Genomic DNA, 26,231 nt, shown 5'->3' on the forward strand with positions numbered 1-26,231 from the left:
AAATGGTTCTAAGTACTTTATTATCGTAAAACATGAATATGCAATGTATATAACTTAGAATATAAATTTGTATTACCACCACGGTTGCCACAGTTGGTAGAATTCTACCCAAATTAGTAATCTTTTTTGTTAAATCTCTACAAAAATAAAATTTTGGAAAAAGTTTCTATAAACAAATTTTTCTATAGAAATAAAATTTTGACAATAAATTCTATAGAAATAAAATTTTGAGAAAAAATTCCACAGAAATAAAATTTTGAGAAAAATTTTTATAGAAATAATATTTTGAAAAAAATGTCTATAGAAATACAATTTTGACAAAATGTTCTATAGAAATAAAATGTTGACAAAATTTTCTACAGGAATAAAGTTTACCACACATTGGTAAAGATCAAGCCTTGCCGGCTTCTAATTTCCTCCTCTAGAGGCACCAAAATGTAAAAATTATTACAAATTGTGTTGAGTGAAAATGTCCTACATTGTGGCCCTACGTCCCTACAAGACGCTAAATATTAGAAAAACCATACATATAGCGAATTTCCCCTACTTCTAGCAACACTGGCTGTGTTGATATTGCGCCTACGGAGCTAGTATGCCACTAATATTGAGCGAGACAATTATTAAAAAAGAGAAAATCGTTAAATTAGTGTGGGTAATAAATACAAATTTGTAAAAATCGAGCAATATTCTTATGTAAGAGAGTATAAGTACGATCGGCTAGTACATCAAAATTTGAAATTTGAGTAACATTGGTTAATAAATAAGAGTACTCTGGCCAAGTTTGGGAAAATCGAGCGATGCATATATATGGAAGCTATATATAAATCTGAACCAATTTGCATAAAATTTGTCAGGTTTGACTAATACCACAAAAGGTTACCTTGTGCAAGATTTGAGTAAGATCAGTTAGGAAATGAGGCCTGCATGGTCAAACATAAGGTTATAAGGGCGAATTTTTCAAAATCGGGCGATACATATATGGGAGCTATATCTAAATTTGAACCGATTTCGATGAAATTTTGCACATATAGTTAGTACTATAGAGGACTGGATCTAGCCAACTTTTAGTAAGATCGGTTAATAAATAAGGGTTCTATGGCCAAATTTGGTAAAATCGGGCTATACATATATATATGGGAGCTATATCTAAATCTGAACCGATTTCGATGATTTTTTGCACATATAGTTAGTGCTATAGAAGACTATATTTAGCCAAATTTGGGTAAGATCGGTTGATAAATAAGGGTTTTATGGCTAAATTTAGAAAAATCGGGCGGTACATATATATGGGAGCTATAGCTAAATCTGAACCGATTTCGATGATTTTTTGCGCATATAGTTAGTGCTATAGAAGATTATATTTAGCCAACTTTGAGTAAGATCGGTTGATAAATAAAGGTTTTGTGGCCAAATTTGTGAAAATCGGGCGATACATATATATGAGAGCTATATCTAAATCTGAACCGATTTGGATGAAATTTTGCAGACTTGAAGGGCGATGGAAAAGATTATCTTTTGCCAAATTTGGTGATGATCCGTTTGAAAAAACGCGCAACGTGACCCCATTTGTCCAAATCGGGCGATACATATATATGGGAGCTATATCTAAATTTGATCCGATTTCTTCCAAATTCCATAGCGTTCGTCCTTGTGCCCAAAAAACTCTCTGTACCAAATTTCATCAAAATCGGTTAATAATTGCGACCGGAATCCTGTGAACAACAAATACATGGACAGACGGACGGACGGACGGACACCAAGCGCTAGATCGACTCAGGAGGTGATTCTGAGTCGATCAGTATATATTTTATGGGGTCTAAAATCAATATTTCTGGTAGGCACATTTTTTGGCTGATCAAACTTATTATACCCTGACCACTATGTGGTTTAGGGTATAATAAAAATACAAGGAAAGTCTAAAGTCGGGCGGGCGGGCCGATTATAATATACTCTGCACAACTTTGTATTTAGATCTACATTTTGATAAAATCTCAAATCAGACTTCTACAAAATCTCGGGCAATATTTGGGAAATATTTATAATTGTTTAGACAATTTCGCAAAAATGTATTTATGATTAATTCATTGAAAATTTGAAAATTTGAGTCATTTCTACAAGTTTTCGACTTAGCAGTGAGTATCAGTGAGCATAAAATTTTGGAAAAATTTTTGTCTAGTAAATAAAATTTTGCAAAATTTTCTACAGAAACAAAATTATTTATTTATTTATTTATTGTTTATTTTAATCATACAGTAAATGTATGATAAAAAAGAAAAGGGAAAAGTAGCATTGGCTGCTAAGGCCACCAGCTATACAGTTGTATAAATTTAACAATAGTGTAATAGATCTATATCTTAATGTTTAACTGTGATATGAATTTGAATATTAAATTGATGTTTTCTTCGCAAGGGTTGCTGAGAAGGTCCATTCCTTTGTTATTAAGAATAGCTTTGTGGTAATGTGCGATAGAGTTGCAGGTTTCGATTATATGTATAACAGAGTAAATTAGGCCACATTTTGGGCACAAATGGTTAGCATTTTTATTTAGAAGATGTTGATGGGTTGCAATTGTGTGACCCATCCGAAGGCGTGAGAAAATCCGTATCTTGTGCTTTTCAATATTGGTTGGATAGAGAGGAGTGACATAAATGAATGAAATGAAATTTTCTATAGAATGAAATTTTTACAAAATTTTCTATAGAAATAAAATTTTGACAAAATGTTCTATAGAAATAAAATTTTGACAACATTTTTTTCCCAAAGTTTCAATAGAAATAACATTTTCTAAAGAAATAAAATTTTGACAAAATTTTCTATAGAAATAAAATTTTGTTGTTGTTTTTTATTTCAGCTTAAAACCATACCTTGACTAAACTACAAGAGTAGCTTAACCAACAGAGGAAAAGAATGTTTGTCAAATTTATTTGGGCAAAGCCCTATAGACTGCAAGATGGTTGGATGGACGCACGTTTCGGAATTACCACATTCCTCATCAGCATCCTCTACTTGCAGCAAAACTATCAACCAATTATCAGAATAAATTCAGGCAGTTTATTAAACCCAACAAAAACCACACTTGAACCCTCCGAAAAAAGGTTTTACATTGATAGCCGGCTTATGCCGAAATAAATTCGAAACAAACATATCTCTTTTCCTATGCCACTGTCAAATCATCGATTTGAATTCACATGGCTGGGTTTAAACTGCCTGAATTTATTCTGATAATTGGTTGATAGTTTTGCTGCAAGTAGAGGATGCTGATGAGGAATGTGGTAATTCCGAAACGTGCGTCCATCCAACCATCTTGCAGTCTATAGGGCTTTGCCCAAATAAATTTGACAAACATTATTTTCCTCTGTTGGTTAAGCTACTCTTGTAGTTTAGTCAATGTATGGTTTTAAGCTGAAATAAAAAACAACAACAATGCTTAAAGAACAAAACCAACAATAACAAAACAAAACAAATGAAAAAGAAGAGGAGGCACGCTCAAAATAAACCCAGCCATGTGAATTCAAATCGATGATTTGACAGTGGCATAGGAAAAGAGATATGTTTGTTTCGAATTTATTTCGGCATAAGCCGGCTATCAATGTAAAACCTTTTTTCGGAGGGTTCAAGTGTGGTTTTTGTTGGGTTTAATAAACTGCCTGAATTTATTCTGATAATTGGTTGATAGTTTTGCTGCAAGTAGAGGATGCTGATGAGGAATGTGGTAATTCCGAAACGTGCGTCCATCCAACCATCTTGCAGTCTATAGGGCTTTGCCCAAATAAATTTGACAAACATTCTTTTCCTCTGTTGGTTAAGCTACTCTTGTAGTTTAGTCAATGTATGGTTTTAAGCTGAAATAAAAAACAACAACAATGCTTAAAGAACAAAACCAACAATAACAAAACAAAACAAATGAAATAAAATTTTGACAAAATTTTCTATAGAAATAAAATTTGGACAACATTTTCTATAGAAATAAAATTTTGACAAAAATTTCTATAGATATAAAATTTTGACAACATTTTCTGTAGAAATAAAATTTTGACAAAATTTTCCGTAGAAATAAAATTTTCACAAAATTTTCTATAGAATGAAATTTTTACAAAATTTTCTATAGAAATAAAATTTTGACAAAATGTTCTATAGAAATAAAATTTTGACAACATTTTCTATAGAAATAAAATTTTGACAAAATTTTCTATAGAAATAAAATTTTGACAATATTTATAATTGATAATTAGTTGATAGTTAATTGAATTGGTAGTTGATAGTTTTGCTGCAAGTAGAGGATGCTGATGAGGAATGTGGTAATTCCGAAACAGCTGTACATCCAACCATCTTGCAGTCTACAGGGCTTTGCCCAAATAAATTTGACAAGCATACTTTTCCTCTGTTGGTTAAGCTACATTTGTAGTTTAGTCAATGCATGGCTTTAAGCTGAGATCAAAAAAACAACAAAAATTTTATTTCTATAGAAAATTTTGTCAAAATTTTATTTCTATTGAAAATTTTGTCAAAATTTTATTTCTATAGAAAAGTTTGTCAAAATTTTATTTAAATAGAAAATATTGTCAAAATTTTATTTCTATATAAAATTTTGTCAAAATTTTATTTCTATAGAAAATTTTGTCAAGATTTCATTTCTATAGAAAATTTTGTCAAAATTTTATTTCTATAGAAAATTTTGTCAAAATTTTATTTCTATAGAAAATTTTGTCGAAATTTTATTTCTATAGAAAATTTTGTCAAAATTTTATTTCTATAGAAAATGTTTCACAATTTTATTTCTATTGATAATGTTTTCAGAAAACGTATTTCTATAGAAAATTTTGTCAAAATTTTATTTCTATAGATATTTTGGTAAAAATTGTATTTCTATAGAAAATTTTCACAAAATTTTATTTCTGTAGCAAATTTTCTCAAAATTTTAAGTAAAGGGTGATTTGTTAAGAGCTTGATAACTTTTTTTTTAAAAAAAACGCATAAAATTTGCAAAATCTCATCGGTTCTTTATTTGAAACGTTAGATTTGTCCATGACATTTACTTTTTGAAGATAATTTCATTTAAATGTTGACCGCGGCTGCGTCTTAGGTGGTCCATTCGGAAAGTCCAATTTTGGGCAACTTTTTCGAGCATTTCGGCCGGAATAGCCCGAATTTCTTCGGAAATGTTGTCTTCCAAAGCTGGAATAGTTGCTGGCTTATTTCTGTAGACTTTAGACTTGACGTAGCCCCACAAAAAATAGTCTAAAGGCGTCAAATCGCATGATCTTGGTGGCCAACTTACCGGTCCATTTCTTGAGATGAATTGTTCTCCGAAGTTTTCCCTCAAAATGGCCATAGAATCGCGAGCTGTGTGGCATGTAGCGCCATCTTGTTGAAACCACATGTCAACCAAGTTCAGTTCTTCCATTTTTGGCAACAAAAAGTTTGTTAGCATCGAACGATAGCGATCGCCATTCACCGTAACGTTGCGTCCAACAGCATCTTTGAAAAAATACGGTCCAATGATTCCACCAGCGTACAAACCACACCAAACAGTGCATTTTTCGGGATGCATGGGCAGTTCTTGAACGGCTTCTGGTTGCTCTTCACTCCAAATGCGGCAATTTTGCTTATTTACGTAGCCATTCAACCAGAAATGAGCCTCATCGCTGAACAAAATTTGTCGATAAAAAAGCGGATTTTCTGCCACTGATTTTGGTAATAAAATTCAATGATTTGCAAGCGTTGCTCGTTAGTAAGTCTATTCATGATGAAATGTCAAAGCATACTGAGCATCTTTCTCTTTGACACCATGTCTGAAATCCCACGTGATCTGTCAAATACTAATGCATGAAAATCCTAACCTCAAAAGAATCACCCTTTATTTGAAATTTTATCTAAAATTTTTTTTGAAATTTTATCTAAATACAAAGTTGTGCAGAGTATATTATAGTCGTCCCCGCCGAAATTCAGACTTTCCTTATTTGTTTTTTACTAAAATTGTGTTTCGTCCCATAACATTAGATTTAAATTTTAAGTACATAGATTTTGTAGAAGTGTATAAAATTTTGTCTAAATCGGCTGAGATTCAAATTCATGCATATGGGAATATAAACCTTTATATATGTTGGCTCGAAACAAATTTAAAGGATTTGAGATGGTATCAATAATTTTGGTCCACAATGTGTTGAAGGGTATAATTCATTAAATCACCAATGTGGTATAGTCTAAGTGAGCCTGATACATCGGGCTGCCACCTAACCTAGCCTAACCTAACCTAAAGGGTGTAATACAATGAGCCCCGTCCGACATTGAACTTTCTTTACTTGTCTATAAATACATATACTGAAGACTGTTGGTATCTGCTCATATATTGATGGGTATTTATATCATTATTTTATTTATTAAACATAGAACCGACACTGCCCTAAATTTGAAATATAGAGTTCAATTGGCATCCAGTGTGAAATTAAGATCTTATTTGCACACATAAATAAATACGATAACTTATATCGAACCATTTACGGTACCTCCACAATAGAATTACAAAATAGTGGTATTAAAATGAGATATTTCCCGGAGTCGGAGTCGAGGCTGATGAAAAATGCTGGAGTCGGAGTCGAGCAAAACTGGCTCGACTGCATAGCCCTGCTGGCCCCATTGGCTAGAAATTCATATTGATTTGCTTCAAATTTTGCACAAAGAGTACAACTGATGGTATCGTCAAGTATGCCGAATTTGGTTGAAATCGGTTGAGAATTCTTGAATTTTATCAAACTCTGTGCAGATTTAGATATAGCTGCCGCACGCAGAGAAGGAATATGATCACCCCAACCATGTTCCAGGAGCAAAATGTTATTTTTTTCACGGAAAACATATAGCACGTGTGTCGAAACCACGTTCTTTTCTCGGAAATTGTGTATCTGACTTCGGAAGGCATGTTATGTATGACGAGAAAATAATATTCTTGAGACAAAAATGCTACATGGTCACTGTGAAAAAGTAACATGGTGCTCTTAAGACATGTTTGAGGTAATCATATTCCTTCTCTGGGAGCGTATTTATCTTTCACCTTAATTTCTTTCAAATTTTGCATTGCATTTTTGATATTGTTAAGCATGCCAAATAGGGTTGAAATCGGTTCAATTTTTATATAGATCCCATATATATCTTACGCCCCATATAAATTCATATGACAAGCGGAGCCCAAGTTTCATTCCGATTTACTTGAAATTTTGCACTGAGAGTAGAATTAAAATGTTTGCAATATGTGCCAAATTTGATTTAAATTGGTTAAGATTTATATATAACTCTAACATACATGTACGCCTGATTTGGGAAAATATGGTAGAATATTTCGATTCCTGCTTCGACCGAACACCAAAAAGTTTTTCAGCGGTGGATCATACCACCTCAGTAAAGCTGGTTACATTTCTGAGGGTTTCAAAGCCTCTCTAAGTGGTTTCACTGCAATGTGGAACCCCGTTCGGACTCGGCTATAAAAAGGAGGTCCCTTGTCATTGAGCTTAACATGGAATCGGGTAGCACTCAGTGATAAGAGAGAAGTTCACCAATGTGGTATCACAATGGACTGAATAGTCTAAGTGAGTCTGATACAACGGGCTGCCAGCGTTGCCAGAATTGTTTCACCAAAAAACCGCTAGATTTGCCCCCAAAAAATAGCTAAAAAATGCTAAAAAAGCTAAATTTTGTTGTATCAAAAGTCAAATGTTTGATTGAAATTTAACAAACTTAAAGGCTTTATTTAACTTAAAATGCATATTATTTTAATTGCATTCATTTTAATTCTACTTCTGTGAGACTATAACTACCCAGGAAGTTCATTTCATTCAATTTTTTATAACATGCTTTTATCATACTTTTAATGGGTAATTTAAACTTTTGATACCCTCCACCATAGGATGGGGGTATATTAACTTTGTCATTCCGTTTGTAACACATCGAAATATTGCTCTAATACCCCATAAAGTATATATATTCTGGGTCGTGGTGAAATTCTGAGTCGATCTGAGCATGTCCGTCCGTCCGTCCGTCCGCCTGTTGAAATCACGCAAACTTCCGAACGAAACAATCTATCGACTTGAAACTTGGCACAAGTATTTGTTATTGATGTAGGTCGGATGGTATTGCAAATGGGCCATATCGGTCCACTTTTACGTATAGCCCCCATATAAACGGACCCCCAAATTTGGTTTGTGATTGCTCTAAGACAAGCAAATTTCATCCGATCCGGCTGAAATTTGGTACATGGTGTTAGTATATGGTCTCTTACAACCATTCAAAAATTGCTCCATATCGGTCCATAATTATATATAGCCCCGATTCCCCGATTTGGTTTGGGGAGCCTCTAAGAGAACCAAATTTCATCCGATCCGGCTGATACATGGTGTTGGTATATGTTCTCTAATGACCATGCAAAAATTGGTCAACATCGACCCATAATTATATATAGCCCCCATATAAGCCGATCCCCAGATTTGACCTCCGGAGCCTCTTAGAGGAGCAAAATTCATCCGATCCGTTTGATATTTGGTACGTAGTGTTAGTATATGGTCTCTAACAACCATGCAAGAATTGGTCCATATCGGTCCACTTTTACGTATAGCCCCCATATAAACGGACCCCCAAATTTGGCTTGCGATTGCTCTAAAAGAAGCAAATTTCATCCGATCAGGCTGAAATTTTGTACATGGTGTTGGTATATGTTCTCTAATGACCATGCAAAAATTCATATCGGTCTATAGTTATATATTGCCGATCCCCAATCACAAAATTTTATTTCTATAGAAATTTTTTTTCCAAATTTTATTTCTATAGAAAATTTTAAAAATTTTACCTCTATAGAAATGTTGTCAAAATTTTATTTTGTCAAAATTTTATTTCTATAGAAACGTTAAACTTATTTATATTCGTATTTATAATTTCAAATAGGTTAAAAACAGAGTAAGAATTCATAAAATGGTACAAATCATTTAAATTTTGTTGAAAAAAAATTCTAATTCCAATATGAAAAAATTGTGAATTTTTTAAAATATTTGAGGTCAAACATTTCAGACAAGCGTTAGAATCCATTAAAAAAATATAAAAAATTATTTATTTGACAAAATATCACAGAATTTTTTAATTAACATCCAAAACATTGAATTCGGATCACACCTAAAGAAGTGATACCAATTCAGTACAACGGCTGTTGAAATGGAGGACTTCCGTCCTATGACTAGCCCAAACTTATTATACCCTGTGCCACAGTAGTGGTGAAGGGTATAAAAAGGCCGATTAAATACGTATATAATTAAGTTCAAAGTTTCTATAGAAATAAAATTTTGACAATAGCTGATGGCCTTAGCAGCCAATGCTACTTTTCCCCCTTTTTTTCATACATTTACTGTATGATTAAAATAAACAATAAATAAATAAATAAATAAATAAATTTTGACAAAATAAAATGTTGACAATATTTTCTATAGAAGTAAAATTTTGACAAAATTTTCTATAGAAATAAAATTTGGAAAAAATTTTCTATAGAAATAAAATTTTGATAAAATTTTCTATAGTAATAAAATTGTGACAAAATTTTCTATAGAAATAACATTTTGACAATGTTTTCTATAAAAATAAAATTTTGGTAGATTATTTTCGGCTCGAGTGGCAATTTTGGCATGGTTATTAGCGGCCGTATACTAACACCACGTTGCAAATTTCAACCGGATCGGATGAATTTTGCTCCTCCAAGAGGCTCCGTAGATCAAATCTGGGGAACGGTTTATATGGGGGCTATATATAATTATGGACCGATATGGACCAATTCTTGCGTGTTTGGTAGAGACCATATACTAACACCACGTACCAAATTTCAACCGAATCGGATGAATTTTGCTCCTCTAAGAGGCTCCGGAGGTCAAATCTGGGGATCGGCTTATATGGGGGCTATATATAATTATGGGTCGATGTGAACCAATTTTTGCATGGTCATTAAAGAACATATACCAATACCATGTACCAAATTTCAGCCTGATCGGATGAAATTAGCTTCTTTTAGAGCAATCGCAAGCCAAATTTGGGGGTCCGTTTATATGGGGGCTATATATAATTATGAACCGATATGGACCAACTTTTGTATGGTCATTAGAGACCATATACTTACACAATGTACCAAATTTCAGACGGATCGGATGAAATTTGCTTCTCTTAGAACAATCGTAAGCCAAATTTGGGGGTCCGTTTATATGGGGGCTATACGTAAAAGTGGACCGATATGGACCAATTTTTGCATGGTTGTTAGAGACCATGTACTAACACCATATACCAAATTTCAATCGGATCGGATGAAATTTGCTTCTCTTAGAGCAATCGCAAGCCAAATTTGGGGGTCCGTTTATATGGGGGCTATACGTAAAAGTGGACCGATATGTCCCATTTGCAATACCATCCGACCTACATCAATAACAACTACTTGTGCCAAGTTTCAAGTCGATAGCTTGTTTCGTTCGGAAGTTAGCGTGATTTCAACAGACGAACGGACGGACATGCTCAGATCGACTCAGAATTTCACCACCACCCAGAATATATATACTTTATGCGGTCTTAGAGCAATTTTTCGATGTGTTACAAACGGAATGACAAAGTTAATATACCCCCATCCTATGGTGGAGGGTATAAAAAATTAATCCTCTATTTCACTACAGCCAATTTAACTTTATTTTAGTTCATGGAATTATTATGTTTGGAGAAAGTTTCTTTTACTCTAATATTTTTTGCGGACATTAGTTAAATGAACTAAAACACTGAAAAAATATAAACAAATGAAGCATAAACATTTAATAAATTCGTATTTCTCACAAAATAGTTCATTATTTCTTTAAATTTGTAAATTTTACTACAAATGAGCCCATCTTGAACTTCGTATGACACTAAAGACATTCTTACAATTTTGAACTCCAATTTTCCCCTTCAAACTACAAAATTTTCTTTAACAAGTGAAAAAATTAATTATGTTTAGTAAATTTTCTTGAGTTTGTCGAAAAATATTTACTTATTTTTGTGATATCGGCGTTATGTCAGCGTTTTTAATGCTGTTTAGTTAAAACTTTCTAAAAATAATCTAAATTTTCTAAAATTAAATTTGGTATAAATTCCTGGTGGGTTCAGTGTATATGATGGTTGGCATTGCTAACAGTTCGTGTAAGCTACCCTTAGTGGAGCTCACTTCAATTTTAAAAACTTGTGCTGAAATATTTATTAATAAAAATCTCATCAAACTTAAGCACTTGGGGAAATGTATTCAAATTTTGTGTTTAATTTTCTTTTCCACTTTAATATATTTCTGTAATATTTGTAGTTTTTTCGTTTCTCACATATTTCTGGAAATAATCATCACTTAATACCAACCTCCAAATATAGCTGCAGCAACTAAATATAACAGGAATCGTGCCATATTAAAGGCAAATTATATCCAAATTTACAACAATTTTATGCTTCGAATATTTTTCCAATGCACAGAATTTAGAACATTTTTTCTATGGAATCGAAAAGAACAAAAAAAAAACACCATTAAAGACACATAAACATAATTTCATTCAAGATATTTTTTTATTCTGTTAAAAGGTTAAAAAGATTTAATTTATATTGATTTATATTTTTCTTTTTTTTCAGTTTCTTCACACAATCTTCACACAAGTTATTGCTCTCTTTATTCACAGTAAGTTAGTTTTATTTTAATTTTTCAAAACATTTTTCTTTCAATACTCTAGCATTAATCACAAAATTTTCACTTTATTCGTTATTTGGTATAATTTATATTTAGTTTTAGTGAAGACGATCTAATTTTAGAGTTGTCGTCATATATCCACAATTGTCACTTGCTTTCGCAGAGCACAATATTCCCGATAGCGAGATCACACATTAGAGTTTTCACAAAATGATTTCGGTTTTCTTAAAGGGAAAATACCTTTCGAATACAACCGCACGGTATGAGAGCTGACAATAGACTGAGGGACATCACAAATAAATCCCATGGAAAGAAGGATCCCTTTTCCGAAAAAAAGTGTGGGCCCATTCACTAACACAAATGCCATAGAAAATTATTCACACTTATGATTTGAGAAAAAATATCAACAGAAATCATTCATTGGTAGGAAAAACTGGACTAACATTTATGCTAAAATGTTCAGAAATTAAACCAGAGACAGATAAAGGGTCATATCATTTAGCAAGATTGTTATTCCATAAAGCATTGGGTTGAATAATTGTTATTGTAATATTGAGTTGGGTTTATCACCCTTATACACAAAGTTTGGACATTATTTCAAGTAAAATCAAATTTTTGTAATCTTCATATTCAAGTCGTGGAATTTTCTTTTAATAGAGGCACATGGAATATTCGTCCGGCCCATAATTATATATGGCGCCCATATAAACTGATCCCCAGATTTGGGTTGCGGAGCCTCAAAGAAAAACAAATTTCATCCGATCCGCCTGAAATTTGGTACATGATGTTGGTATATGGTCTCTAACAACCATGCAAAAATTGGTCCACATCGGTTCATAATTATATATAGCCCCCATATAAATCGGCCCCCAGATTTGGCTTGCGTATCCTCGTAGAGATCCGATCTGGTTGAAAATTGGTACTTGGTGTTAGTAGATGGTCTGTAACAACCACGTAAAAATTGGTCCATACCGGTCCATAATTATATATAGCCCCCATATAAACCGATCCCCCGATTTGGCTTGCGGAGCCTGTAAGAGAAGCAAATTTCATCCGATCCGGCTGAAATTTGGTACATGGTGTTAGTATATGGTCTCTAAATACCATGCAAAAATTGGTCCATATCGGTCCATAATTATATATAGCCCCCATATAAACCGATACCCAGATTTGGCTTGCGGAGCCTCTAAGAGAAGCAAATTTCATTCGATCCGGCTGAAATTTGGTACATTGTGTAAGTATGTGGTCTTTGACAACTACGCACAAATTGGTGCACAACGATCCATAATTATATTTAGCCCCCATATAAACCGATCCCCAGATTTGACCTCCGTAGCCTCATGGATGAGCAAAATTCATCCGATGCGGTTGAAATTTGGTACGTGGTGTTAGTTTATGGTCTCTAACAACCATGCAGGAATTGGTCCATATTGGTCCATAATTATGTGTAGCCACCATATGAACCGGTCCTCAGATTTGACCTCCGAAGCCCCTTGGAAGAGCAAAATTCACTCGATCCGGTTGAAATTTGGTACGTGGTGTTAGTATATGGTCTATAACAACCATTCAAAAATTGGTCCATACCGGTCTGAAATTTATATAACCCCCATTTAAACCGATCCCCAGATTTGACTTCCGTAGCTCTTGGAGGAGCCAAATTCATCCGATCCGATTGAAATTTGGTACGTGGTGTAAGTTTATGGTCTCTAACATCCATGCAGGAATTGGTCCATATCGGTCCATAATTATATGTAGGCCCCATATAAACCGGTCCTCAGATTTGACCTCCGAAGCCCCTTGGACGAGCAAAATTCACCCTATCCGGCTGAAATTTGGTACGTGGTGTTAGTATACGGTCTCTACTAACCATGCAAAAATTGATCCATATCGGTCCATAATTATATGTAGCCCCCATATAAACCGATCCCCAGATTTGACCTCCGGAGCATATTGGAGGAGCAAAGTTCATCCGATCCGGTTGAAATTTGATACGTGGTGAAATTTGGTACATTGCGCTAGTATATGGCCGCTAACAACCATGCCAAAATTGGTCCATATCGGTCTATAGTTATATAGAGGAGATAAAGGCAAAAATAATTTACAAAATTTTTATTTCGATAGAAAAATTTGTCAAAATTTTATTATATTATTAGTATACAAAATTTTCTCAAGATTTTATTTCTATAGAAAATTTTGTCAAACTGAATTATATACGTACTTAATCGGCCTTTTTTGAGAAGACGATGTTACGAAGTTTTAAGATACCTTGCCATCGGCAAGTGTTACCGCAACCCAAGTAATTCGATTGTGGATGACAGTCTGTAGTAGAAGTTTCTACGCAATCCATGGTGGAGGGTACATAGGCTCCAAGAAATAAGGCCCCAAACTGGAAATGAAATAATGCCCCAAAATTTGGGGATTTGTTTCATAAGGAAATAAAGCCTCATTTCGAATATGCAATAAAACACCACAACAATGAAATAAAGCCCCAAAATTGGGCCCCATAGGGATGTATTTAATTTTAAAAAGTAATATTTATTGCTGTTATTGAAAAAATAAATTTATTCATGAATTTAATAAATAATTAAATATAATATTATATTTTGTATAAACAAAAAAATTCTCTATGGAAAATCCAAATTAATAATTGTATGAGAGTAATAAGTTTCAAGTAAAAACTTCCATGGTATTTTCAACGGGTTGGCGGCAGCAAGGACACGTAATTGTTTAAAGCTTTTGATAATGCACCCGCCATTAACTTTAAATTGCACTCCAAACTAATTTTCATATGTCTACAAGGTAGCGTAACAATGTTTGAAGGTTTGTTGACGTAGATCACAAAATCGCTGTCATTTAAAGTGCTAAACTTTAAACGAGTTTTCACAATCGGAATACTCTTCTTCATCGAATATGTTTGACTCTGGTATCAATTTTACGCATATTTTTTAGGTTCATACACCATTTGGGAAAGAAAATCGTTAAGAGATATATCCCCGTTTTCCAAAAGCCTTATTGCTTTCTCAATTTTGGAAGACTTATCGGCATCCTGTCTCTTCTTCGGTTTGCATAACGAGCCACCGCTTTCAGAAAGCATTGAAAAATGACGGCTTTTGAAAAATTCCTCATTACGAATTATGGCAACAAACTTAAAAAATGTCCATTCTTATCTGCTAAACGTCCTAGTACTACATTATATGCTTCTACAGCTGATGTTGTTCGTGTTTTTTGTTTATAAACTGAGAAAGAATTACAACCAATCTAGAAAATATTTTACATTCATTAGATTCATGTCACATATGGCAGCTTAATTTCACATCGCAACTTACTTTTTGTATCCATTGTCTTTGGAAGTAGTTTTTCTGCTTCTCATGGTACGCCTAACAGCTTGGCAAAAATGGAACCTAAAGGAACAGTTTTGTTAGCACTCAAATAAATTATATTGTTTATTTTTACTACGTGTTAAAAATGTATTGCATTAGTTATTTTTTACTTTTTAAATTTAACCGAAAATGATAATACGAGCGCGAATTTTTGTGAAACCTTTACATTTGAACAAAATCATAACATTTTACGCAATTCCGTTCATGTGTTATCATTAATATATAGTTTTCGAATTTAAGACAATCGAAACTACACCCATAGAAAAATTATTACCACACGGGCTCAAATCGATACCATACGTTATTGATAGTTAGCCAACCCCGTATGGTACAATATCAATGGTACAGGCGGTACACAAAGCATGATAGTACCATACGTAAAAAAAGCGTCGCCAAAAAAGTAGTGAAAATGTTTTTTTTTTTTTTTTTTTGGATCCGGAAGTAGTGCCAAATTGACGCAGAAGCGATGAATTTAACATGGGCTTGTCATAAGACGGATGTCCACCATTTCAATTGCCGCTACACTGAAGTTGCATCACTTCTTAAGGTGTGAGGCGAATTCACAGCCTGTTTCTGTATGTCGAACGAGCTCTATCGATCGACTGAAATGCATAAAAACAGCTGAGTTTTGGTTATAAATTCAGCTGTTTGTTTCCATTTCAGTCGATCTATAGAGCTCGATCGACATACAGAAACAGGCTGTCAGTGTTTTGGATGTGAATTAAGAAATTTTGTGATATTTTGACAAATAAATAATTATTAAATTTTTTATGATTTTTAATGCATTATAACGCTTGTCTGGAACTTTTGTGATCAAACATTTTAAAAAATTCGAAATTTTCCTACAAAGGATTTAGCTTTTTATTCGGCTAAATGTAAATAATTTGTACCATTTTATTAATTCTTAATGTGTTTTTAACCTATTTGAAACACAAAAAAAAAAATACATTTCCCATTAAAATATGAAAAAGCGAGCTATAAAGAAATTGAAATTGATTTAGTAAAGATGTTAGTTTTAACAAAATGAAATAATGTCCCACAAATAAATCTTTGGGGATTTCCTTCATCAATGAATTACGGTGTTTTTTCATAATGAAACAACACCCAAAAAAACGAAACACCCCAAATTACGTTGTTTTTGTTTTCAATATAAAGGTTTGGGGCTTTGTCTCATTTCCGTTTTGGGGCCTTATTTCTTGGGGGCTTATTTCATGGAGCCACTCCCAGTAATGCTGATAACATTTTTGGGTGTTTCAAAGCGTCTTCTTCTTCTCGGTCTCCTCTGTGGGACCCTTGTCATTGAGTTAAACATAGAATTGGGCAGCGTTCATTGATAAGAGAGAAGTTCACCCCTTGTGTGACGTCGTAGTCTTTGGAATGACTGAAATACACCGAAAAAAGTAAACTGTTTTATAGAAAGAATAAACTAACTCGTACGAAAATTTATCTAAATCTACATTTTAAGATTTCCACAAAGCGTTGTTTAAAGCAGGAAAATTTAATGTGTTGTTGTAATTTTTAACTACACCGAAAGAATTTTCTTGGTAAAAAGAACGAAAATTTTCGTTAAAAGTACGAAATTTGTCATTGTTTTACAACCAAAGAAACTTTTCATTAAAAGTACGAAATATTTCGTACTTTTTACGAAGAAAAGTTCTTCCACAATTTTCGTAGTTTTTAAGAAAAAAATTCGTACTTTTTATGAAGAATCTTCGTACTTTTTATGAAAAATCTTCGTACTTTTTATGAAACAATTTCGTTCTTTTTATGAAAATGTTTCGTACTTTTTATGAAAAATTTTCGTAGTTTTTATGAAAAATTTTCGTACTTTTTAGAAAAACTTTCGTACTTTTTTTTTCAAAAATGTTCGAACTTTAAAAAAAAAGTTATAGTCAAAAGTGCATTTGGTTGTAGTTACAAGTGTGAAAAATGACATCACTACTTTACATTTTAAGTTTTTGAATAATTTTTAGTTTTATTGCTTCACTTTTATTCATAGCGCGCTAACACCCAAATGAGAAATAGCATAGACTTGCATAAAAAAATAGAATAAAGGAATACACTCAAGCACATTATAAAAGACAATTTAATGCCGCGAACGGAAATTTTACAACTTCAATGAAACTTCTTCGTTATTTCAAAGAAAATGTTTCGTACTTTTTATGAAGAAATTTTAGAGAATGAGAATGTTTCGTAAAATATTCGTAAAAACTTCTTCACAAAATTCATGAAATTTGAAGAAAGCTTCGTTAAAAGTACGAACTTTTTACGAAGAAAAGTTAATGTAGAATATTTCGTAAAAGTTTCGTATATTCGTAAAATGTTCTTCGTAAAATTTACGAAAATGAATGAAAATTTCGTTATTTTAATGAAGAATTCTTCGTAAAATTAACGAAGAGAATTCTTTCGGTGTACAGTTCACGAAATTACACCTCTCATAGAAGAAAAAATTGACTAGAGGTAAAGAAGAAAATCATTGGCAGCATATCATGAACATTTTAACCATAGAGTAGTTCATTCTTACTATTTTTGTATTTTTGTACGAAATGTTTGCTTTAGTTCAGATTGAACTTATGTGTACGGTCATTGAACTTTATACTCGTACCCACGTTTAGTTCATAAAATGTTTAAGACATACTTAAAAAAACGAAAATTTCATTGGGCTGTGGTATATTTTGCAAAAAATAATAAAATTTAACCACAAACAAATAATTTTTTTACTGATTTTTTTTTTCTGTGTGCCCATTAAATAATTTTCTTGTAACTTTAAAAAAGCGCATATGCTTGCCTTAATCTTCTACCACACCAAATATGCACACACTTTGCTAGCGAGATCATTAAACATCCAAATCAGTTTCCAACACAAAATTATTGTCCGATACATATATGTATAAAGGGGGAAAATGTCAGGCAGTTTTTCCTTTCATCGTACGCCTTAGGTTTTAGCACTGCAGGTCTTGATGTTTGTGCTTTGCCTCTGGCGGCATATTTTATGGCTCTATTCATATTTTCATGTTCGCGTATCTTAAAGATCGACGATTGTTGTATTAAAATATCCATGCGACAATATCTATTTTTAACACTATGTTTGACACAACTTATGCTAGCAACAACAACAACAACAATAAGAGGTTGAAGAAAATTTACAAAACAACAAAACTACCAAGAAAATCGAAACAAATAATACTCAAACACACACACACACACCGATGATAAATAGAAAAACAATGAGAAACATTGAAAATATCTATAGAATAAAGGAAGTATTTCATAGATACATTTTCGTATCGACAGTTTTCACTGCTGCAAACTTCCAACGCCTCCGCAAGTGTAAGATGGCTGATGAAAATATAAGTGTGGCATCATGTCGTGACAAAGTTTATGACAACTGCTTTTCTATAGAGATATTGACCCATTCTCTATTTTCATCGCAATAAATGTTTGTTGTTATTATCAATCCAATTGGGTGATAATTGAAGCTATAGTAAAAGGAAAAATGCAATTCAATGTATTACCATATACAATAGCAACAATTATCACCCATCTTGAGTGACATCTATCAGATAGACACATCGAAATATCAATTTCCGACCACACCTAGACCTCGGTTTGCGTTGTTTCAAAGTTGCGTTGCTGTTGAACTAGTACTAGTTTTCACTTTGCGTCGTTAGATTTTCAAAGTTGCGTTATTATCTATCTCCAATCTTTGCATAGTTTGCCATAGAAACTCATAGTTCACTTTGCGTCGTTTCAGTTTGCGTCGCGTTTTTTTGCAACGTATCTGCGTGGCAAAGCGAGATCTAGGTGTATATAAAATGTATATATTGCTGGGCTAGGGTGGAATTCTAAGACGACCTAATGATGAACGCCTGTCTATCTGCCTGTTATAATAACGCTACAACCTTTAGTAATGAAACTATCGTGGAATTTATCACAAGATCGTTTTTCATCTGCAGGCGGGTCAAGTTTTAAGATGGGATATAGCGGTCCAAGTTTCGATATTGCTCTCATATAAATCCATATTCCGATTGGGTTTATTGAGCATTTTGGCGCCGCTACACCCTCAAAAAAATCGCTTCTGTAACATATACCCCAAACACATTTTGCTTTAAGTATATATATTTTCAGGATTGGTGCAAACCAAATATTGTTTGTATTGCTCAAACATATTATGTTTCACATTTGGGAATACACTGGTAGTAAAAAATTTTTATGAAATTTTCTTTGTGTGGATATATTTTTAAGGCGTTAATGGGTTACTTGCATTATTTTACTTGCAGCATACTCTCTAGGTCTCTCTTTCTAAACACATATATGTTTATAGGCTATTTCCAAATTAATATATGTTTGCATCTAAGCATATTATATTTACAAACATTTTATATCCCAAACATAATATGTTCTAACATATTAACATATATGTCCCAAACATGTTATGCTAGTTTATGAACATTATATGCTTGAACTTAAAAATATTGTGTTAAAAATTTAAGTTCCAAACATAAAATTTTTACACCCAAACATATGAAAAACAGTCTTTTTCGTCCGTGTACTTTTATACGATTTGCGTGAAATTGGAAATCTTGAAGTAGGTTAAGTCCGTAAAGATATATGGATATTTATGTATGTAAAATCCAACCTATGCTTGCTTGTATGTACGTTTCGGATATGGTAGGGTCAAGGGTTATCATGTGGTGAAAACAGGGTATCTCTTTTTTTGATATCTGGTTTGCGTGGAGGACATGTCTCTTTCCAGACGTTTTAAAAGTAAATATAAATTCTTCGATTTTCTTGAAATTTTCAGTGAAGGTTTGGGATGGAGTCTGGACAAAGATCCCATTTTAATTTTTTCTATATTTGATCGGGTCGGTGGACCTCTCCTTTGCCATACTTTGACAAAACTAAGTGGGGAGAGGTTATGAAATTAATATGGGACATCTGATTTTTTATACCATGGAAATTATCACATGGAAATATTGGTCTCAGATCAAAATATTGGTCTCAAAACTAAATTGTACTCCAGATTTTGAGATTTCCACAAAACAGAGTTAAAACCAGAAAAAAAATGAACTAAAAGTAATGAATTCAGTGTAGATATAAACCATCCAAACAAAAATACCGATCCCCAGATTTGTCCTCCGGTACCTCTTGGAAGAGCAAATTGGTTAAAATTTGGTACATAATAACATATGCCCTCTAATAACCATTCAAAAATTAAACAAAGATCTGTTACTTTATTTTTAACATATACCCTCCACCATACGATGGGGGGTATAACATATTAACTTTGTCATTCCGTTTGTGGTGAAATTCTGAGTCGATCTAAACATGTCCGTCCGTCCGTCTGTTGAAATCACGCTAACTTTTCGAACTTGAAACTTGGCACAAGTAGTTGTTATTGATGTAGGTCGGATGGTAGTGCAAACGGGCCATATCGGTCCACTTTTGCGTATAGCCCCCATATAAACGGACCCTCAGATTTAGCTTGCGGAGCCTCTAAGAGAAGCATATTTCATCCGATCCGGCTGAAATTTGGTACATGGTGTTGGTATATGGTCTCTAACAACCACGCAAAAATTGGTCCATAATTGTAGAGAGCCCCCATATAAACCGATTCCCAGATTTGGCTCAAAGAGAAACAAATTTCATCCGATTCTGCTGAAAATTGGTACATGGTGTTGGTATATGGTCTCTAATAACCATTTGGTACACATCAGTCCATAATTATATATAGCCTCCATATAAACCGATCCCCAGATTTGGCTTGCGGAAGCTCACAAACAAATTTCATCCGATTCGGCTGAAATTTGGTGCATGATGTTAGTAAAGGGTGATTCTTTTGAGGTTAGGATTTTCATGCATTAGTATTTGACAGATCACGTGGGATTTCAGACATGGTGTCAAAGAGAAAGATGCTCAGTATGCTTTGACATTTCATCATGAATAGACTTACTAACGAGCAACGCTTGCAAATCATTGAATTTTATTACCAAAATCAGTGGCAGAAAATCCGCTTTTTTATCGACAAATTTTGTTCAGCGATGAGGCTCATTTCTGGTTGAATGGCTACGTAAATAAGCAAAATTGCCGCATTTGGAGTGAAGAGCAACCAGAAGCCGTTCAAGAACTGCCCATGCATCCCGAAAAATGCACTGTTTGGTGTGGTTTGTACGCTGGTGGAATCATTGGACCGTATTTTTTCAAAGATGTTGGACGCAACGTTACGGTGAATGGCGATCGCTATCGTTCGATGCTAACAAACTTTTTGTTGCCAAAAATGGAAGAACTGAACTTGGTTGACATGTGGTTTCAACAAGATGGCGCTACATGCCACACAGCTCGCGATTCTATGGCCATTTTGAGGGAAAACTTCGGAGAACAATTCATCTCAAGAAATGGACCGGTAAGTTGGCCACCAAGATCATGCGATTTGACGCCTTTAGACTATTTTTTGTGGGGCTACGTCAAGTCTAAAGTCTACAGAAATAAGCCAGCAACTATTCCAGCTTTGGAAGACAACATTTCCGAAGAAATTCGGGCTATTACGGCCGAAATGCTCGAAAAAGTTGCCCAAAATTGGACTTTCCGAATGGACCACCTAAGACGCAGCCGCGGTCAACATTTAAATGAAATTATCTTCAAAAAGTAAATGTCATGGACCAATCTAACGTTTCAAATAAAGAACCGATGAGATTTTGCAAATTTTATGCGTTTTTTTTTTAAAAAAAGTTATCAAGCTCTTAATAAATCACCCTTTATATGGTCTCTAACAACCTTGCCAAAATTGGTCCATGATTATATATAGCCTCCATATAAACCGTTCTCCAAATTTGACCTCCGAAGCCTCTTGGAGGAGCAAAATTCATCCGATCCGGTTCAAATTTGGAACGTGGTGTTAGTATATGGCGGCTAACAACCATACCAAAATTGGTCCATATCGGTCTAGAGTTATATATAGCCGATCCCTAATCACACAAAAATTGGTCCATATCGGTTCATATTCATGGTTGCCACTCGAGCCAAAAATAATCTACCAAAATTTTATTTTTATAGAAAATTTTGTCATACATAATTTTATTTCTATTGAGAATTTTCACGCGTGGCACGCGCACACCTCTCGTACATGGTTTTGTGATATCTTTTAGGGGAGGAATACCTCCTTATTGGCCAAATTTTTGGTATTGAAATTTCCCTGATTTTCTTGAATTTTGCAGGGATGCTTGAAGGTGATTCCAAATTATATTTCATGTTAGCCTGATACCGAAACAGTCAATTGACGTCCTAATGCATTATATTCCAAATTTTTTATATCAGCTCGGGTAAGAAGCTCCTTGACAGGCAACATAGAGGGTACTTTTTCTTCCAGTATATGTTAGAATTAGATTTATATATGCCCCCTTATATAAGTTTCTTCCGACTTGAAAAATTTGGTACTAATAACCTTATTTTTGACCATAATGCCATCATTTATTAACCGATCTTACTTCAATAATATCAAACTTTCAAAATATCATGTAAATCGGTTCAGATTAAGATATAGCTCTCTTATATATGTATCTCCCGATTTTCCCAAATTTGGCCATAATATCGGCCCGCCCGACCATTTACTTTGCTAACTTGTTTTTATTTTTATACCCTGCGCCACACTGTGGAACAGGGTATTATAAGTTAGTGCATATGTTTGTAACACCCAGAAGGAGACGAGGTAGACATATGGTGTCTTTGACAATAATGCTCAGGGTGGTTCCCTGAGTCGATATAACCATGTCCGTCTGTTCGTCTGTCCGTCCGTCTGTCTGTGAACACATTTTTGTGATCAAAGTCTAGGTCGCAATATAAGTCCAATCGCCTTCAAATTTGGCACGTGTTCCTTTTTTGGGTCAGAATAAAACCCTATTGATTTTGGAAGAACTCGGTTCAGATTTAGATATAGCTCCCATATATATCTTTCGCCCGATATGCACTTATATGGCCCCAGAAGCCAGAGTTTTGGACCAATTTGGTTGAAATTTTGCACTAGGAGTACAATTAGCATTATAATCAAGTGTGCCAAATTTGATTGAAATCGGTTCAGATGTAGATATAGCTCCCATATATAGCTTTCGCCCGATTTACACTCATATGACCACAGAGGCCAATTTTTTTACTCCGATTTAGTTCAAATTTTGCACAGGGAGTATAATTAGCTCAGCTGTGCGTGCCAAATTTGGTTGGAATCGGTTCAGATTTAGATATAGCTCCCATATATATATGTTTTTCTGATTTCGACAAAAATGGTCAAAATACCAAAATTTTCCTTGTAAAATCGCCTCTGCTTAGTCGAAAAGTTGTAAAACTGACTGTAACTTTCCTTAACTTCAAATACATAAATATATCGAGCGATAAATCATATATAAACTTTTGTGAAGTTTCCTTAAAATTGCTTCAGATTTAAATCTTTCCCATATTTTTTTTTTACTAACATTGCGTTTCACCCTAGTGCATTATCCGACTTAAATTTTGAGTCTATAGAATTTGTAGAAGTCTATCAAATTCTGTCCAGATCGAGAGATATTAAAATGTATGTATTTGGGACAAAACTTTTATATATAGCACCCAACACAATTGACGGATGTGGTATGGTATCGAAAATTTAGATCTACAAAGTGGTGCAGGTTATAATATAGTCGGCCACGCCCGACTTTAGACTTTCCTTACTTGTTATTTTTTAAAATTTGGCCATAACTGCCTTATGTATTCGCCAATCATACTAAAATTTTGCAAAAGGTAACCTCTTGCCAAAACTGCCAAATATATCCCAAATCGGTTTAGACATATGCCCCTATATATATGTTTCTTCCGACTTTGAAAAATTTGGTCCTAATAACCTTATTTTTGACCATAATGCCATCATTTATTAACCGATCTTACTCGAATTTAGGACAAAGTAATTTTCAGTAATATCAAACTTTCAAAATATCATTTAAATCGGTTCAGATTTAGATATAGCTCTCAGATATATGTATTTGCCGATTTGTAAATAAATTGTTATTGTTTTATTGGTAGATATCTTCGTATATCAAGTTATATCATATATGAGTCTTACTATATTGTTGGTTTCTAATCGTTGGTTAACAATTTCACTTCATCCAATTTTGAAACATAATTAGTGACAAACAATAACATGTTCAAATTCACACGATGCAATTATTTTACAAATTTACTTGTGACTTAATTACACGTATTATGTGCAAGCATTTTAGTTTTCAATATTAAAATGCGTTTACATTGGAAACTATCAATATACGTAGCCTAAATATAAATATATCGTATTAAAAAAAAAACACAGTAATCTAACATCGCAATTAAATCGTTTAATCATCCATAAATAGGGGTGTCATTCTCAATGTATTCTAATTGATTGTTTCATTACTGAGATGACCAAACCATGGCACTCAAATAAAATTCCTAAACGGTTATGTGAACTGTGGAATATTTTACAGAGAGAAATAGAGATATCAGAACGGGACGATTGAATTAAATAATATCTCGAAAATTTTTCTCACTCGAGCCAAAAATAATCTACCAAAATTTTATTTCTATAGAAAATTTTGTCAAAATTTTATTTCGTTAGAAAATTTTGTCAACATTTTATTTCTTTAGGAAATTTTGTCAAAATTTTATTTCTATAGAAAATTTTGTCAACATTTTATTTCGTTACAAAATTTTGTCAAACTGAATTATATACGTATTTAGTCGTCCTTTTTTAACCCTCCAACATAGGAAGAGGGTATATTAACTTCGTCATTCCGTTTGTAACACATTGAAATATTGCTCTAAGACCCCATAAAGTATATATATATATATATATATATATATATTCTGGGTCGTGGTGAAATTCTGAGTCGATCTGAGCATATCCGTCCGTCCGTCTGTTGAAATCACGCTAACTTCCGCACGAAACAAGCTATCGACTTGAAACTTGGCACAAGTAGTTGTTATTGATGTAGGTCGGATGGGCCATATCGGTCCACTTTTATGTATAGCCCCCATATAAACGGACCCCCAAATTTGGTTTGCCGATCCTCTAAGAGAAGCATATTTCATCCGATCCGACTGAAATTTTGTACATTGTGTTAGTATATGGTCTCTAACAACCATGCAAAAATTGGTCCACATCGGTCCATAATTATATATAGCCCCCATTTAAACCGATCCCCCGATTTGGCTTGCGGAGCCTCTAAGAGAAGCCAATATCCTTCGATCCGGCTGAAATTTGGTACATGGTGTTGGTATATGGTCTCTAACACCTATGCAAAAATTGGTCCACATCGGTCAATAATTATTTATAGCCCCCATATAAACCGATCACCAGATTTGCTCCGGAGCCTCTTTTGACCTCCGGAGCCTTTCAACAGAATCATCTGATTCTGTTGAAATTTGGTTATGGCTCTCTACGTACCGTGCAAAAGTCCATATCGATTCGACATTATTTGTAGACTTACCTATACATACCTTTTTTGTCTAATATATACCACGTATGGACTAACTAACAATTTAGAAAGCGATGTTAAGAAGATTTAAGATACCACAACCCAATTAATTCGATTGTGGATGACAGTCTTTCGTAAAAGTTTCTACGCAATCCATGGTGGAGGATGCATATAATTCGGCCTGGCCGGAATTACGGCCGTATATACTTGTTTTGTATAATACATACCCCGTATGGACTAACTTACAATTTAGAAGACGGTGTTAAGAAGTTTTAAGATTACTTGCCATCATCAGCAAGTGTTAACGTAACCCAAGTAATTTTTCTAAATGTACTTTAGCACTTTTTTTTAATAAATATTAATAATTTGTACCATTTCATAAAGTTAAAAAATGAATTGAAAGAACTTACTTGGTAGTTACAACGGAGAACATCTTTGGGAGAACATTTTGGGAGATGTTATTAATGCAGTGCTTGTATAACAACTTTTATATATTTTTTTCACTGGGTACTTGTGCCATAGCTTGTACTTGTGCCGATAGCTTATTTCATTCGAAGGTAAGCGTGATTTCATCAGACAGACGGACATCGCTGGATCCACTCAGAATGGGGTCTCCGAGACCAACATGTTGAAGCGTTTTACATGGAATGACATACTCATTCTATGGTGAAGAGT

At 33.7% G+C, this 26,231-nt stretch overlaps 2 protein-coding genes across 4 annotated transcripts in view; one reads left to right on the top strand and one right to left on the bottom strand.

The window, feature by feature from the left end:
- LOC142234478 (uncharacterized) overlaps window positions 1–11,985 on the bottom strand; it is a 45,907-nt gene extending 33,922 nt beyond the window's left edge. For all 3 annotated transcript variants that reach the window (XM_075305629.1, XM_075305630.1, XM_075305628.1), the window contains exons 1-2: window positions 11,945–11,985; window positions 11,386–11,513 (exon numbers count right to left, since the gene is read on the bottom strand). In XM_075305629.1, coding sequence (XP_075161744.1) covers window positions 11,386–11,431 — 46 coding nt within the window. In that variant the 5' untranslated portion in view covers window positions 11,432–11,513; window positions 11,945–11,985. The remainder of the gene's footprint in view (window positions 1–11,385; window positions 11,514–11,944) is intronic.
- Snmp2 (Sensory neuron membrane protein 2) overlaps window positions 1–26,231 on the top strand; it is a 691,945-nt gene that overhangs the window by 266,681 nt on the left and 399,033 nt on the right. Inside the window, exon 3 of the mRNA XM_075305636.1 lies at window positions 11,650–11,695. The gene's annotated coding sequence lies outside the window, so the exon portion shown is untranslated. The remainder of the gene's footprint in view (window positions 1–11,649; window positions 11,696–26,231) is intronic.

The sequence above is a fragment of the Haematobia irritans genome, chromosome 4, assembly GCF_050003625.1.
Source record: "Haematobia irritans isolate KBUSLIRL chromosome 4, ASM5000362v1, whole genome shotgun sequence".
Classification (NCBI taxonomy): domain Eukaryota; kingdom Metazoa; phylum Arthropoda; class Insecta; order Diptera; family Muscidae; genus Haematobia; species Haematobia irritans.